The sequence below is a fragment of the Cupressus sempervirens genome, chromosome 6 (genome assembly GCF_028749045.1).
Source record: "Cupressus sempervirens isolate cs-2001-9-10 chromosome 6, ASM2874904v1, whole genome shotgun sequence".
NCBI lineage: Eukaryota > Viridiplantae > Streptophyta > Pinopsida > Cupressales > Cupressaceae > Cupressus > Cupressus sempervirens.
This window is the reverse complement of record NC_143123.1, coordinates 143,695,646-143,710,902: the sequence shown is the minus strand read 5'-3', so window position 1 is coordinate 143,710,902 and position 15,257 is coordinate 143,695,646. Positions and strand designations below refer to the sequence as shown.

Here is a 15,257-nt window from a genome sequence, read left to right as displayed (position 1 = left end):
AAGCATTTGAGACTTAACTTTGATTAAGTGAGATTGTTACTTGTATAAGCTTTGTCTATAATTCATCTAAGTTATCTTTGATTCATGTTATCTTGTGTTCTTGGTAATTGTATCTTGTGAATTGAATATAAATGAGTTAAAAAGATATTGGAGCCAAAGCTTTGACCAGGAGCAATTGTGGAAATATGTAGCTAGAAGCTTTGTCTGTAGCTTATACTTCTTTCTTAATTCGCAAAATAGTTAAGTTATTCTTACTTTTAGGAGTCTTTGTGCCCTAATTGTAAAGCTTTTCCATATAGAAGTACGATCGGACTTAGAGCCAAACCGATACATTTTCAGCTAGCCTTTGAGTTAATGAAGGTTTATTGGTATCACCGTTTCCAACTCTTGATAGAAGTGCAGTTAGAGATTCACCCTGCCCATTACTCGCTCCACGAGTAAGTGGATTCTTTCTTGAAAGATAAGAAGAAAGGATATTGGTAACACCCATTTTATAAAATCTCTCGACTTCTTGCTTACCTTGAGTTGATCCAAGGAACGGTAAGAAGAGGGAGCCTTCCCTTTAAGGTAGGAGAGACTCTGTCTCACACACTGTGGCTGGTCATCTTATTTTGCGACTAGATTTTTACCCAAAACTATCAGTTGCAAAATATCCACCCAACAAGAATTATCCACCTCTTTTCCATCCTCCTTGTTTAGGGTATTCTCTCTGTTTATCATTTTGGATTCCTTGACTTTCCATACTTTTTTCTCCTCTGGTTTCTTCTCAGTTATAGCTTTTTTAGTCTCTTTCTTATGTTTCTTTGGGTAGTTTTTTGCCCAATGACCCGGTTTCTTATAGAGAAAGCAAACAAAGGTATGCTCTTCATAAACAACTTCCTATTTCCATTTTCCCAACTTGGACACTATATCAATCTTCTCCGGCAGATTTGAAAGCTGATGGACATTCGCACATCCTAGCAAAGGCCAACCTAGATTTGGAACCAAGCATTGGGTCTACGGAAAGAAGCTCCCCAAAGGAGGCTAGCCCTTTAAAAACACCTTCATGCCAATACTGCAAAGGGAGGCTAGGGAAGTGAAACCAAAGGGGAGTCGTATGAAAAAAAGTGTCATAAATTCCATATTTGGTTCCCATTTTTTTAGAGCCAGCAAGATCCTTTCAAACATCCACAAGCCACCACAAAGGGCATACTCCAAATCTTCCTTGTTGGTGAAGCTAAAGGAAGGGAAACCACGAGGAAGAGCGGCAATAACCACTTGCCCCATAATCCTCCATTTTCCTTTCACCATAGTTTAGACCACTTCAATGTTTGGTCTAGGCCCCAAGAACTTTCCCACAAGCATCAGCTACATCGAGGAAATTGTGTGCTCCACACAATAGTCAAGGACATGGATTTCAAACTTGCCTTTTTGAAAATCAGCTTTACAGGTTATGGGCGGGAAAGAGGACTTGCCAATAGGTTTGACCCCAAAAAGAGAAGACCATTTATGGGCTGCCCGAGGAGCTTCCTATAAAATATTCGTCTCTTGATTATTACATGATGCTCCATTCCTGAGGATCCCCAGGCACCATAGGGTGGTGAGGGTCACCCTGGGCCCCATTCGCTTCCTCATCAACACTTGCAACACTTCCTAAATCTCTTGCTCTGCCAGAATCCTTGCTGCCAAGTGCCTACTCATCCAATCTACCAATATTCGCCTACAAAGACACAGTGCTAGAGCTCTAACCACCATTTCACACATTCCCGCTCCTTGCAGAATTCAAATTCACTATTTTAGCCATTTCCCACTCATTATGTACTTTTCAAGTTACAAATGTTATAAGCATATCCCTAAATATTAAAGTTGATAACTTCATAACATAAAGCTACTCGTGGGTGTTGTACATTCCTTATACACAAGAAAAGGGTGACCTTGCATCCCTCTTCCTTCTAACTTGAGCAATGCAACATCATGAGATGCCCACTATAGTGGCCCAAGTTGAAATGCTTGCTGATCTTAGGGAGATCTCACCCAACATACTTCCCTAAACAGCTATTGCCCCCACTTTAACTTGCATGGTACATGGCTTCGAGATCTTGTTTCCCTAGTAACCCTAACTCACAATCCTATATATCACAAATAGCCTACCATGTACAACATCTGTGAATCACTGTAGATCAAAAGAGGCAGCAGAAAGGCTTGGCCTTGAACCTCAATATCAAATCAGAAAATCCAAAAATAGGCAGAGAGAATATGCTTGGTATCAAAATGAAGGTATTAAAAATGGCACATAGGGGCTTGTCAATGAAAGAAGTGTTGCCTCATGCCCACCTAAGAGCCTCATAAATGGGAGCTGGTTTGCAGGGCATGTTGCTTTGTAGCTTGGTCAATGCCACCAGCAAACATTTTTATGTAGAGCTTGCAGCAGGGGATGGATCATCATGTATTACTTATAAAATAATGCTTTCAATCATCACCATCATGCATTGCCCTATGCTCATTTCTACCATGCAAGCTTTCTCTCTACCTTGTTCAAGCTCACTTCCCACCAACTAAACCATATCGCAGCATCCAGTATAACCTTCACACTCCTCCCTCCCTTCTCACTACAAGCAAAACTTCACTTGAGTTGCATTTTCAGTTGATTGGCTCTGATACAAATTAGCATAGACCATATAATATACAGAAAAATACTCCTATAAAAACTAGCATACTGATATTACAAACAACAACTATATAACAAAACACTTAACTAATTTAGGCATAATTAGTTGCTTATTATTAAACAAACTTAAACAGAAAAATGTTACACTAATAGCTATGTTGACCAAAAGAAAATGGCACGCATTTAAAGAAAGTTAATGCACTAGATATATCCTATAATGGGCTACATCCCACGACACACTATAAATAATTACTAACATCGTCTACGTTTCTAATAATAAAAATTTGATGCCATTGAGTCCATAAGTGGTACAAATGGTTGTAATTGACACATTGTAATTTCAGCTTGTCATCCAGAATTTATCAGATAAATCATTCATATTTGACTAATTATCCTGATTTTTTCCCATTAGTAATTAAATGTTTTATTGTTTACTTAATGATATTATTATTCATCTCTATTGACTCGATCCTATTCCTATTAATTCTGTTATCACATCTTGTTATATAATCCAACCTTAAATAAATGAACCTAAAAAATTATTTATCAAAGCTCACTCCATCTCCATAAAAATATAAAAGAAAATCTTATATTTATTTAATTCAACTATTTTATGTACTTCTCATCAATCAACTCATCAAATTTATTAACTGCTTTAATAATTTGCATATGCCTAATAATTATTAGTGAAGGCATTATGTAATGAATCACCAAGTTGGTACATATGTCAATCAACATGTACACTTGAAGTACTTTAAGCATGGTGCATAATCTTCACATCCTTCCAAACAAATACTTCTCGATCCCCATCATACCCTTCCTTCAAGGCAAATCTCCACCCTTGCTTCTACTTGAATGTTTGAATCCCTTTCAACCACCATTCCAGATATGCCATTTGGAAGCTTCTCATGCCTCCAAGCATCTCAACTAATGAGAGTCCTTCATCTAATACCGCCAAAAACCTATAAATTGAGGCCTCCACAAGCCATTTGGACAACTCCCCTTGAATGTAATGTTATGTTATCACTTTGAGCAATTGACATCTTACTATATCCAAAATCAATCCTTAGACATAACCACTATGTGTTTAGTGCATCAACGAGACTTTGGTGAAATTATTTCATAATATTTCGTTCATCTTGTCTTAACTTGAGTGTTTCACATTTGTGAGTTAAATTGGTTAACATCGTATTCTAACCAGTTCATCCATAACTGCACTAATGACAGAGAATTGTCTGCACAATAATATTACCCAATGATAGCCCATAGAAGGCTCAATAATACCCACACAATATAGTATACGATCATGAGCACCCAGAAGCAAAGTACAATGCCTAGGAATGGGAAAATATATATTGGTTGGGGTCCACTTTCTTGGAACTACCCACATAGAAAGTTTGGATTAAATGCTCATAGCTTGTTCATGATAAAAATAAAACATATTCCAGGCAATAGCCTACAACGCAACGGTAAATTGTGAGCCTCTTATCTAGGAGGTCTTGGGTTCGAGTCTATTCGAGCTTAATAATAACAATAATAATAAATTACAACACCCAATAATAATTAATCTTGGCTTCGGCCTCTTACCAATCAAAAAAAATACAATAAAACATATTCCTTCACATGTTTCTATTTCATTAAAATAAATTTCTGTATGCAACCAAGAGTCTATATCACCCTCCCAATTAAACAAAATCATCATCTTTGATGATTGAATAATAACATAGAGAGTAACTGATTCATGGTCTTGCTCACCAAAGGTTGAGGTAGCACTGATGATGAGCCTAGAGTGGTGATGGAGGTTGTAGGAGCCTCTGCAGGGTCTTGTGATACAGGTGGTTAGAACAAGTAAGGTAAATAATTCCTTCCTCCTGACTGCTACAACCCCCACACTGATTTATTTTATAGACCACCAAAATCTTCACATTGCTGTTCGGTGTTCTGGCCTCCAACAGAACTTCAGATTCCATTTGCTTCCTTGTTTTTTGGATTGTCATACTCTTCTTCACACATGGAGCATACCATAACGCAGTACTACAGACAATCAGCTTCAGTGATGCCTACAGTTAAATCATCTTTTAGTCAACATGTTAAATGCAGAAATCATGTCTTAACAGCTGCCAGCTTTCTGAATCTCTATCACTACAGTAGATCCTAATAAATCAATCTAGAAACACCATTTGATTGTTTGATTTAAAGTGAATATAATTGAAAAAAGTCCGCTCCCTTTGGTATAGGCAGAAGCATTTTTCATGATGGAACTTATGCAATGTAGTTATAACTCTAAGAATCTAATAGAGTATACTATCTCACCCATTTTAAAATATACTGTATGAATCGATGATCTCTATTGAGATTAAAAGAAAAATAATACAAAATTTTCACTTCAGAAAAAGGGGAATAGACAAGGTTCTGGGCATTTAAAGATTTTAAGAATTTGATCCATACTCAGAAATGGAAAAACCTGAACTACTCAATTCCATCCAAAACACCAAATCATTATTTCAAAAACTGCCGAATATAATTGATCCAAAGTTCTTCTTTGCAGCCATTTTGTTACAAAATTGCATGCAAAATATATAGGAATGCAGACCACATATGAGTACAAAAAGTCCAGATGGATAGATGCAATCATAACTGCATGAATACATGTGTAGACATCTACATGCGTATTAAATTTTACAAAGGAAAAGAGTCTGCAGAATAATGTAGGATTTGTAGTACAGATTGATCATACTTACATTTGACTGTAACTTGTGCAGCAACATGAAAATGTTGACAGCCAGTATCAATATATGTTCTTAACCTTTCAGTCTGATTCATTTGAATAATATTTTCTAGCACTTGTGACGTTTCATTTATTGGTTGCCTTCTGAATATGTCTGTATACAAAAACAGCAACATCAAATCATTATATGCCTCATCACTCAGCAAGTGCTATCTAGAGATGAGAATGCATTAATTAGTGTTGTTAATTACATGACAACTAAAAATACATTCAATACTGACTAATTCAATTCCGAAAATACTAAAGCAATATTTTTTATTCTAACATGCTTAATGATCACTAAAACCTAAAAAGCTTACAAACAACAGATGTATCAAACAGCACCATCAAATCATTATATGCCATATCACTCAGGTAGTGCTCTCTGGAAACGAAAATGCATAAATTAGAGTTGTTCATGAAATGAAAAATGCATTCAATACTAGCTGACTGATTCATTTCGGAGACTGCTAAAACGATATTTTTATTAGAACACTACTTTATAGGATCACTAGAAAGGAAAAGAAAAAGATACAAATAAAAGATGGATCAAAAATTAGGGTTGTTTACAAGCTAGAATAAGTTATCATGAAGCACACAACTAATATGAATTAGAAGTAAAAGTGGCAGCACACAACTAATATGATTTTGAAGTAAAAGTGGTGCTCAATTTTATGATAAACCCTCATCTAATATTTTGGTATATTTTTTCTCTAGCCCTTTCTCATGTTTCAAGATTAGGCTACCTGAAAACACGTGAATTGAAATGCTATGACAGCTTTGAAGCTTCTCTATTTTAGTGAAGCTTCTCTAGTTTAGTGCACTAATTTACATAAGTACAAAAAGAAAAAAATACTATCAGAAATAACTCGCTTGGAATTTATAATACACAAAAAGGAATTCTCGGGAACACTTTCCCCAATACTGAACAATCTAAAACAGGGCCGCCATAAGACACAATAAGCGATTTCAAATGACCAAAGTTAAAAACTGATGAAGTTTTCAGTTGGAACACTATACTAAATCCCAAAGTGAGCACATTCTATCATCTATCATTATCTCCTACTTGCAATCAGCCACTCTATGGGTACATTTTAAAAGTAAAGATCACATGTATGCACTAACAACTCATCCTATGTTCCATAAATGCAACACACATAACTTGTGTGAAGCAGCTTATGAGAATTCCGGTAGTGAGACTAGACAGTAGTATTAAAACCATGAATGGGTCATAGAATGTGTTAGTTGTGATTTATGGGTTGGTTGATGCTTATGGGTTGGTTGTCAGTAAGGACCTTGTTGAACATTCAAAATCAGTTTGGGAAAAAATTTCTACATGTAACGCAGGCTCTAATATTAACAGTTGAAGTATTGGTACTTTTTTCCTCTGTACATTGTCCACGGCCCATATATACTACCGCTTTTGTCTAGATTGGCCCCAGCCCCTATATATGCATCAGCAAAACACAATTGCAATGAAAAGAAATCCTGAATAAGTATTGGGTTCATGCAGTTCATAGCGTATGCTACCATCTATGTGCGCAATGGAAGCTCTTATCAACGTACTACAGTTAAGGAGGCCCAGACAGGCAGAAAATGAAGTTGGATCCTCAATGTAAGAAAGATGTTTTCTGGTTTAGTGATCATCCTAATGCATATAGGCTAATCAGTGTCTCTGGTTTTCTACCAAGTGATTGAAGCAAAGGAAAATGAAATGCATACATATAATTTGAATAGGAGTCAAATGTTAAGGTGGGTACCACACAAAGAAATGCATCTGCAAGGCCTAAAGAAATTCTAGAACATTACCATGAAATCACAAGGACCCACGTACTACAAGATGTATAGAATTCCAAGGAAATGGTTGCAACAATTGGTCTTACACAGTATGGTCATCCATCAAATACATTAGTAAAATCACAAGCATAGTTTAATTTTTGACACTTCTGACCTCAATTTTCCAAAAAAAGGGTGCATCTATTAGGTCTTTAGCACTAATTATTAACCTTTCTGATAATCTAATCAACCAAGTGATTTTCTCTTTCTATTCTCATACTTCAAATACAATGGCCTATTAGAGACTAAAGTCAAGGTAAGTGGGAAAAGTCAGCATCATAAAATATGTGTTAATAATTAGGATCTCAGGTTACTAATCAGTATAGATAAATATAAAACAAATAAAATGAGAATTAAAAGATACACGAAATAGATGAATACACATTATGTACATGGGAAAACCCTTCCAAGTGAATGAATAAAAACCCATTAAGCATCATTTCAGTATAAAACCCTTACAAAATGGTCTATTAGAAGTCTGAAATATAGACCCAACCTATCAAACACTTCTTCTTACTTCCATGTGCCAGTAACACCTCATGCCCATTGCAATAGAATTTACCATAAATGTCCAAATTCACACTCTTTATAAGCGGGAACCTCCTTAAATATAAAAGGAGTGGCAAGATACCCACGGGAGTATTAGTCCCGCCTAGTCAAAATTACTATTTATGAATAATCAATAATCTAATAGTTATAATTATTTTAAATGGAACATGTTTAAAAAAACATACAATATATAATAGAAAATAATAGCAAAGGATAAAACTATGGTTAACTTATTTAAATAATGATGAAATATTAATCCTTACGGTTACTCTAATATTATAATAAATAATAATAAAATTGAAATATTAATAATTAATAATTAAAACTAAAATTGGAATATAACAAAACAAAATTTAGTTAAGTTAATGAAAGGTCAAAAGGCATAAAAGGAAAAATTGTAACTCCCTCAAACATTAGATATAAAAAGGGAGATAAGATAAATAAAGGGAGAAGAGAACTTCATTTGAGTGGGGACAAAGAAATACAGGAGGATAAGAATTAAGGAAGGGTTAATGAAGAAAGAAGGGCAAGAGAATAAGTGGCATCCAAAGGGGCAGCAATGATGAAGGATTGTGACATTCAAAGGATGGTAATTGTGAAAGGTTGTGACTCATTTAAAGGGTGGTAATTCTGAAAGGTTGTGACTCTTCCAAAGGGCAACAATGATGAAGTTTTATGACTCTTCTAAAGAGTAATAATTCTGAAAGCTTGTGCCTCTTCGGAAGGGGCAGCAATGATGAAAGGTCGTGACTCTTCCAAAAGGCAACGATGATAAGGGTTGTAACACATTTAAAGGGTGGTAATTTTAAAAGGTTGTGACTCTTTCAAATCCTGACTGCAAGTAGTATTCTTTAAAGATAACAAAAGCATGAGCTTGTAATGTTAATTTTTAGTCCAACTTAATCAATTGGACGCAATTTTTACAAATTACAAGTAAATTTTAAAATCTCAATTGCAAGTTATATTTAAAAGTCTCTTGTTTTTATAACTTGCAATCCGGATTCTAAAACCTAATTGCAAGTAAAGCATTACTTAAATGACTTGCAATGGAGGCCAAAAGTGTTACATCCCAAAAATTTGACCTAATTTTAAAAACTTGTTCATAACCGTTGGATTTAACAGATTATTCTTTCATGATCATGTGAAATAGATAGTTATTTATATACATTGTATTAACTATTAATGTAGATGGTCATTAATCATTAACTGTTATTTGATGTTAACAGTTGCTAGATTTTGAAATTATGATTAATAATTTAAAGTCTTTTAAATATTTATATGGAATTATTATGAATTGTTATTATGGCAGAAGTGTTTTCATGAGTGATTGCAGGAGAAGATGGAGGGGGAAGCATTGCTAAACGAGATCATCAGAATGGGATGTTTGCTTAGTTCAGTCATCAAGATTGGCAAGTATGACCTTAAACTTCTTTGGTAAGGACCCGACGAATTGAACACATGATACATTTGTGGGACCCACATGAGCTATTAAGAAAATAATCAAATAAAACATAAAATACTCTAATTAAAATATAAAATGTACCTCAAGGGATTTTAATTGATCTTTCATCATATATATATATATATATATATATATACACGTACATATAAATATAAAAAATGAAATGGCACCATTATATTATAATAACTTGATAAAAATGATGTCGCCCCATTGATATATTTAAATGAACGTATGCACATATATATTATAAAAATAAACTGAATTATAATTTATCCAACTCTCTCTTCCAGCCTTTTTATTTTTTTTCCTTTCTTTTCCAATCGATTTAACACTTGGCAAATTTGAAATGACAAATAATCTTTTAAACCAGCGGAAGCCAAGAAGTCCCAATCGCTCCCCATATATGGAAGCCGTGAGAGAGAGACGGGACCATATTCCTTATGCCCGATCTTCTCTCTGTTTGCTACGTTTTCAAAATTCCCCTTGTCTCCATAACACCCGACCCTTACATTTTTACCATTGATTATTTTTGTCGATATCCTGCAAATCAATTGTTAAGTTTATTCAAGTAGTACGATTTTCGTTCCTTGCCGTGCAAGTAAACAGGCTGAGAAACAGAGATTTTATGCATTGAAAGTGACGTCTCAAGCAACTGGAGGAAACTGATCCATTTTGCAAGTTCTTCAAACAGTACCGAATTCTTATCAGGTCATGAATCACCCTTCCAATGTTTTAAATACAATTCCTACAACAATTGGCTAGGCGTAGGAACTTCTTTTCATTATCTATGATCACATCATTTAGTTTGTTGAATAATCCATGTCTTTTATAATGAATTTTCTTCTTACATTCATAACTTCCAGAATCATCATGAAGAGAGTTGAATAGTATCTCTTGAAAAAGAGTTTCTAAGTGTGATAAGAACCTGGATGAATGGTACTAAACTTAAGAACGTGTTTTATTTTGCCACAATTTATGATAAAAGATATAAACAATGATCAAGAGTAGAATGCTCATAACTCTCCAAACACTTGGGATTCACAAGCAGTATAGCCATGAAATGGTGAAGAGGTGTAAAGGGCAGAATGCTCATAAACTTCCAAAACACCTAGGAATCACCGGTTGTGTGGCCATGAATGGTGAAGAGGTGGAATAAATCTGCAAGAAAGCAAAAGAGAAATCAGACATGAATAACTTAAATGAAATATACTTAATAGCTCATGCACATCCCTGTAATGAAACCCGTTGTCAAATCGAGCGGTGTGATCAGGTTGTTGAACCCATCGGAAATCCTTGGCCAAGCTAGTTTATAGGATTTACTTTACTTGTGTGAAGAAAGGATAGTTGTTCGTTAATCTAGTTATTTCAGTTGATCGTGAATTCAGTTATGTTTAGATAATCATTAATCTAGTTATTTCAAATGATCATGAATACAATTATCTTCAGTTAATCGTTAATATAGTTATTATCAGATGAACATTGATAAGGTTATTTCAATTAATTGTTAAAAGCAGTTAATGTCATGTGAAAAGGATTCAATTGTATATTTATGAATGTTGGAAGTTCTTAGTTTAAACCTTCTTTGTTTTCGATATGAAAATTCATTTGTTACAAAAAGATCTGACTTGAATGAATTAAAAGTCATTTACAACAAATGCAATAGAAATTACAAAGCCCAATCCAAATGCTAAAGCGGTAATTTTGTTTTAAATTCAACTTGTAAAAAGTTGAATAAAGGTCAACAATCCAAAAACCAGTATTTTAATTTGCCAAAAGTAAAATAGACCCCAACTCTCTTCATAGTTGGCTTTTTTAACACAAAATACAAGTATTTTACTTGATACAAAACCTAACCAAACATATCTGACATTTTTGGACAAGAAAGAAAGCTTTTTAAAGCCTTGACACTTGTAGTCGGGTTTTAAAAGCTCAATTACTAGTAACTTGTAAAATTTGAAACAAAACCTGACTCGTATCTTCTTTGCCCTAAAACACGATTTTGAGATTTTATTGCTTGCCTACGTTATTCAAAACTATGATTTCTATTGGAAAAAGTCAGCCATGAGAGGTTTTTCAGCATCATTGTTCCCTTGATAATCATTTTTCAAGCAAATACTAAGAGACATCTTTAAAGTTGAGGTCTTCTATTTGCATTTGATTTGAAATACTGCAAAGTGCCTATATAGGCTCATTTTTGTGGTATTTTCTTCCTAAATTGTTGAGTGTTTTTCTTCCTAGTGTCCTTACTAGCCGCAATTCTGGCATTTCACTACAAATTTCAGGTTGTATAAACCAAGTATGCCCTTTTTTTATATTTGCAAGTCGTTTTATATATATATTGCATTTGTTTTAGGAAATTTGTCTTCTACATACGCCTACATTTAGGGTTTATGACACTATTTTCTTCGTTTTAATGCCGTACTTTTGTTTTTATAGTTGTTTTCTGAGAACTTCATAGCCATTTTTGTATATTTACAAATCAATTGTTCTAAGTCTTGTGCATGATTGATTTTACAAGAATTTGCAAATCCCAAAACAATGTAAACTTTTCTCATGAAGTTACAACGGCCAAAAGATCTTCCAATGCATGTGTTCTTCTCCACTTGCAATCTAGATTAAAAAACGAAATACAAACCAGTTTTCCTAAGCAAAAGCTAAGTTTTTCTCCTACTTGCAAGGGGGATTTTAGAACCCAATTGCAAGTAAAACTATTTTCCCAAAAGCACATGTAATCAAGTTTCTAAATCCCTATTGCACAAAGTTGCCTTCCATAATATATAAATGTATTTGAAAATTGAACTTCCCACTATTGAATCCAAATGCATATGATTTATCCACTTGCAATGCCCATCAAAACGCCCGAAATCCCTCATGCTCCTCACTTTGCAAGTAGATTTCAAGGCTAGAGCTTGGCACAAGAAGGATGTCGTGACAAGGTCATACAAGGGGGTGGATGAGCGATAGGAGTGATGAAGAACATACGATGCTTTCAAGACATATATAAGACAATGCTTATTAATGAAAGTTCCGATGATGCACAACAATTTGGGATGCAAGCCCTGTTCTAGGACAATATACTTTCACTGTGACCGGAATCTTCAAAGTATTAGCCTCCTATAGCAGTATGAAAAATGTGACAAAGGATGGTGTAAATAGGTGTCGTGTCTTGTCAGACACTTAAAATTTTTTTTTTTACATATTTGTAATTTCATTTCAACAAATTACATGCAATATAAAAACAAGATGTAATTGTCTGTGATAATATCACCTTCAAAGTTATAACATGTAATCATATTGCAAGACATCGAGACTTGCAATATGAATAAGTCACCTATAAGTAGTTAGTTGTTGAATAAGTCTCGATTAGTTGGGTTTCTCCCGCTTTTCACTCTCATCCCCTCACATATAAATAGAGGGTCATCTTTGTAACTTTATCGTTTGGCAATGCAAGAAAACTCTGCAAGTTTGTATATGCACTCTAAAATTCCTGCAAAGCGCCTATATGGGCTCATCTTTGTGGTATTTTCTTCCAAGATTGTTGAGTGTTTTTCTTCCTAGTGTCCTTACTAGCCACATTTTTGGCATTTCACTACAAATTTCAGGTTGTATAAACCAGGTATGCCCTTAATAAGTATGAGATAATTTGCAAGCCGTTTTATATATATTGCATTTGTTTTGGGAAATTTGTCTTCTGCATACGCTTGCATTTAGGGTTTATGATGCCATTTTCTTCATTTAAATGCCTTACTTTTGTTTTTATACTTTTGTTTTTGAGAATTTCATAGCCATTTTTGTATATTTGTATATTTACAAATTGATTGTTCTAAGTCTTGTGCATGATTGATTTTACAAGAAGTTGCGAATCCCAAAACAATGTAATTTTTTCTCATGAAAAAGTTGCAACAGCCAAAAGATCTTCCAAAATTTTGATCTTCCAATGCATGTGTTCTTCTCCACTTGCAATCGAGATTAAAAAACCCGATACAAACCCATTTTCCCAAGCAAAAGCTAAGTTTTTCCCCTAATTGCAAGAGGGATTTTAGAACCCAATTGCAAGTAAAACTAATTTCCAAAAAGTACATGTACTCGGGTTTTTTAATCCCTATTACAAGAAGTTGCCTTCCACAATATATAAATGTATTTGAAATTGAACTTCCCACTATTGATTCCAAATGCATATGATTTATCCACTTGCAATGCCTATCAAAATGCCTGAAACCCCTAATGCTCCTCACTTTGCAAGTAGATTTCAATGCTGGAGCTTGGCACAAGAAGGACATCGTGACAAGGTCATACAAGGGGGTGGATGATCGTCACGTGTGATGAAGAACATAGGATGCATTCAAGACATACATAGGAAAATGCTTATCAATGAAAGTTTCAATGATGCACAACAATTTGGGATGCAAGCCCTATTCTACGACGTAATACTTTCACCATGACTAGAATCTTCAAAGTATTAGCCTCCTGTATTAAAATGAAAAATGTGACAAAGGATGATGTAAATAGGTGTCATGTCTTGTCAAATGCTTAAAATCATTTTTATTATGTATTTCATTAATTGTAATTTCATTTCAACAAATTACATGCAATATGAAAACAAGATGTAATTGCGTGTGATAATATCACCTTCAAAGTTACAACATGTAATCATATTGCAAGACATCGAGACTTGCGATGTGAATAAGTCACCTCTAGGTAGTTTGTTGTTGAATAAGTTTCAATTAGTTGGGTTTCTCCCACTTTTCACTTGCATCCCCTCACATTTAAATAAAGGAGGGTCATCTTTGTAGCTCTATCCTTTGGTAATGCAAGAAAACTCTGCAAGTTTGTATATGCACTCTAAAATTCCTGCAAAGTGCCTATATAGGCTCATCTTTGCAGTATTTTCTTCCAAGATTGTTGAGTGTTTTTCCTTCTAGTGTCCTTACTAGCCACATTTTTGGCATTTCACTATAAATTTCAGGTTGTATAAACCAAGTATGCCCTTTTTTTATATTTGCAAGTCATTTTATATATATTGCATTTGTTTTAGAAAATTTGTCTTCTGCATATGCCTGCATTTAGGTTTTATGATGCCATTTTCTTCATTTTATTGCCATACTTTTGTTTTTATAGTTGTTTTTTGAAAAACTTCATAGCCATTTTTGTATATTTGTATATTTACAAATCAATTGTTCTAAGTCTTGTGCATGATTGATTTTAAAAGTTGTGAATCCCAAAACAATGTAAATTTTTCACATGAAGTTGCAACAGCCAAAAGATCTTCCCATAGTTTGATCTTCCAATGCATGTGTTCTTCCCCACTTGCAGTCGAGATTAAAAACCCCAATACAAACCCATTTTCCCAAGCAAAAGCTAAGTTTTTTTTCCTAATTACAAGAGGGATTTTAGAACCCAATTGTAAGTAAAACTATTTTCCCAAAAGCACATGTAATCGAGTTTCTAAATCCCTATTACAAGAAATTGCTTTCCACAATATATAAATGTATTTGAAAATTGAACTTCCCACTATTGATTCCAAATGCATATGATTTATCCACTTGCAATGCCCATCAAAAAGCCCGAAATCCCTCATACTCCTCACTTTGCAAGATTTCAAGGCTGCAGCTTGGCATAAGAAGGACATCGTGACAAGGTCATACAAGGGGGTGGATGAGTGACAAGAGTGATGAAGAACATAGGATGCTTTCAAGACATATATAGGAAGACGCTTACCAATGAAAGTTCTGATGATGCACAACAATTGGGATGCAAGCCCTATTCTGGGGCAATATACTTTCACCATGACTAGAATCTTCAAAGTATTAGCCTCCTGTAGCAGTATGAAAAATGTGACAAAGGATGATATAAATAGGTGTCGTGTCTTGTCAAACACTTAAAATAATTTTAATTATGTATTTGGAATTTCATTTCAACAAATAACATGCAATAAAAAAACAAGATGTAATTGTGTGTTATAATATCACCTTCAAAGTTATAACATGAAATCATAT

At 34.3% G+C, this 15,257-nt stretch overlaps 1 protein-coding gene across 7 annotated transcripts in view; it reads right to left on the bottom strand.

Annotated features, from left to right (window-relative positions):
• Positions 1–15,257, bottom strand: part of LOC149551630 (FAD-binding protein) — a 139,511-nt gene that overhangs the window by 106,333 nt on the left and 17,921 nt on the right. For all 7 annotated transcript variants that reach the window (XM_089787130.1, XM_089787131.1, XM_089787134.1 and 4 more), the window contains one exon: positions 5,389–5,529. In XM_089787130.1, the coding sequence (XP_089643256.1) occupies positions 5,389–5,529 (141 nt within the window). The remainder of the gene's footprint in view (positions 1–5,388; positions 5,530–15,257) is intronic.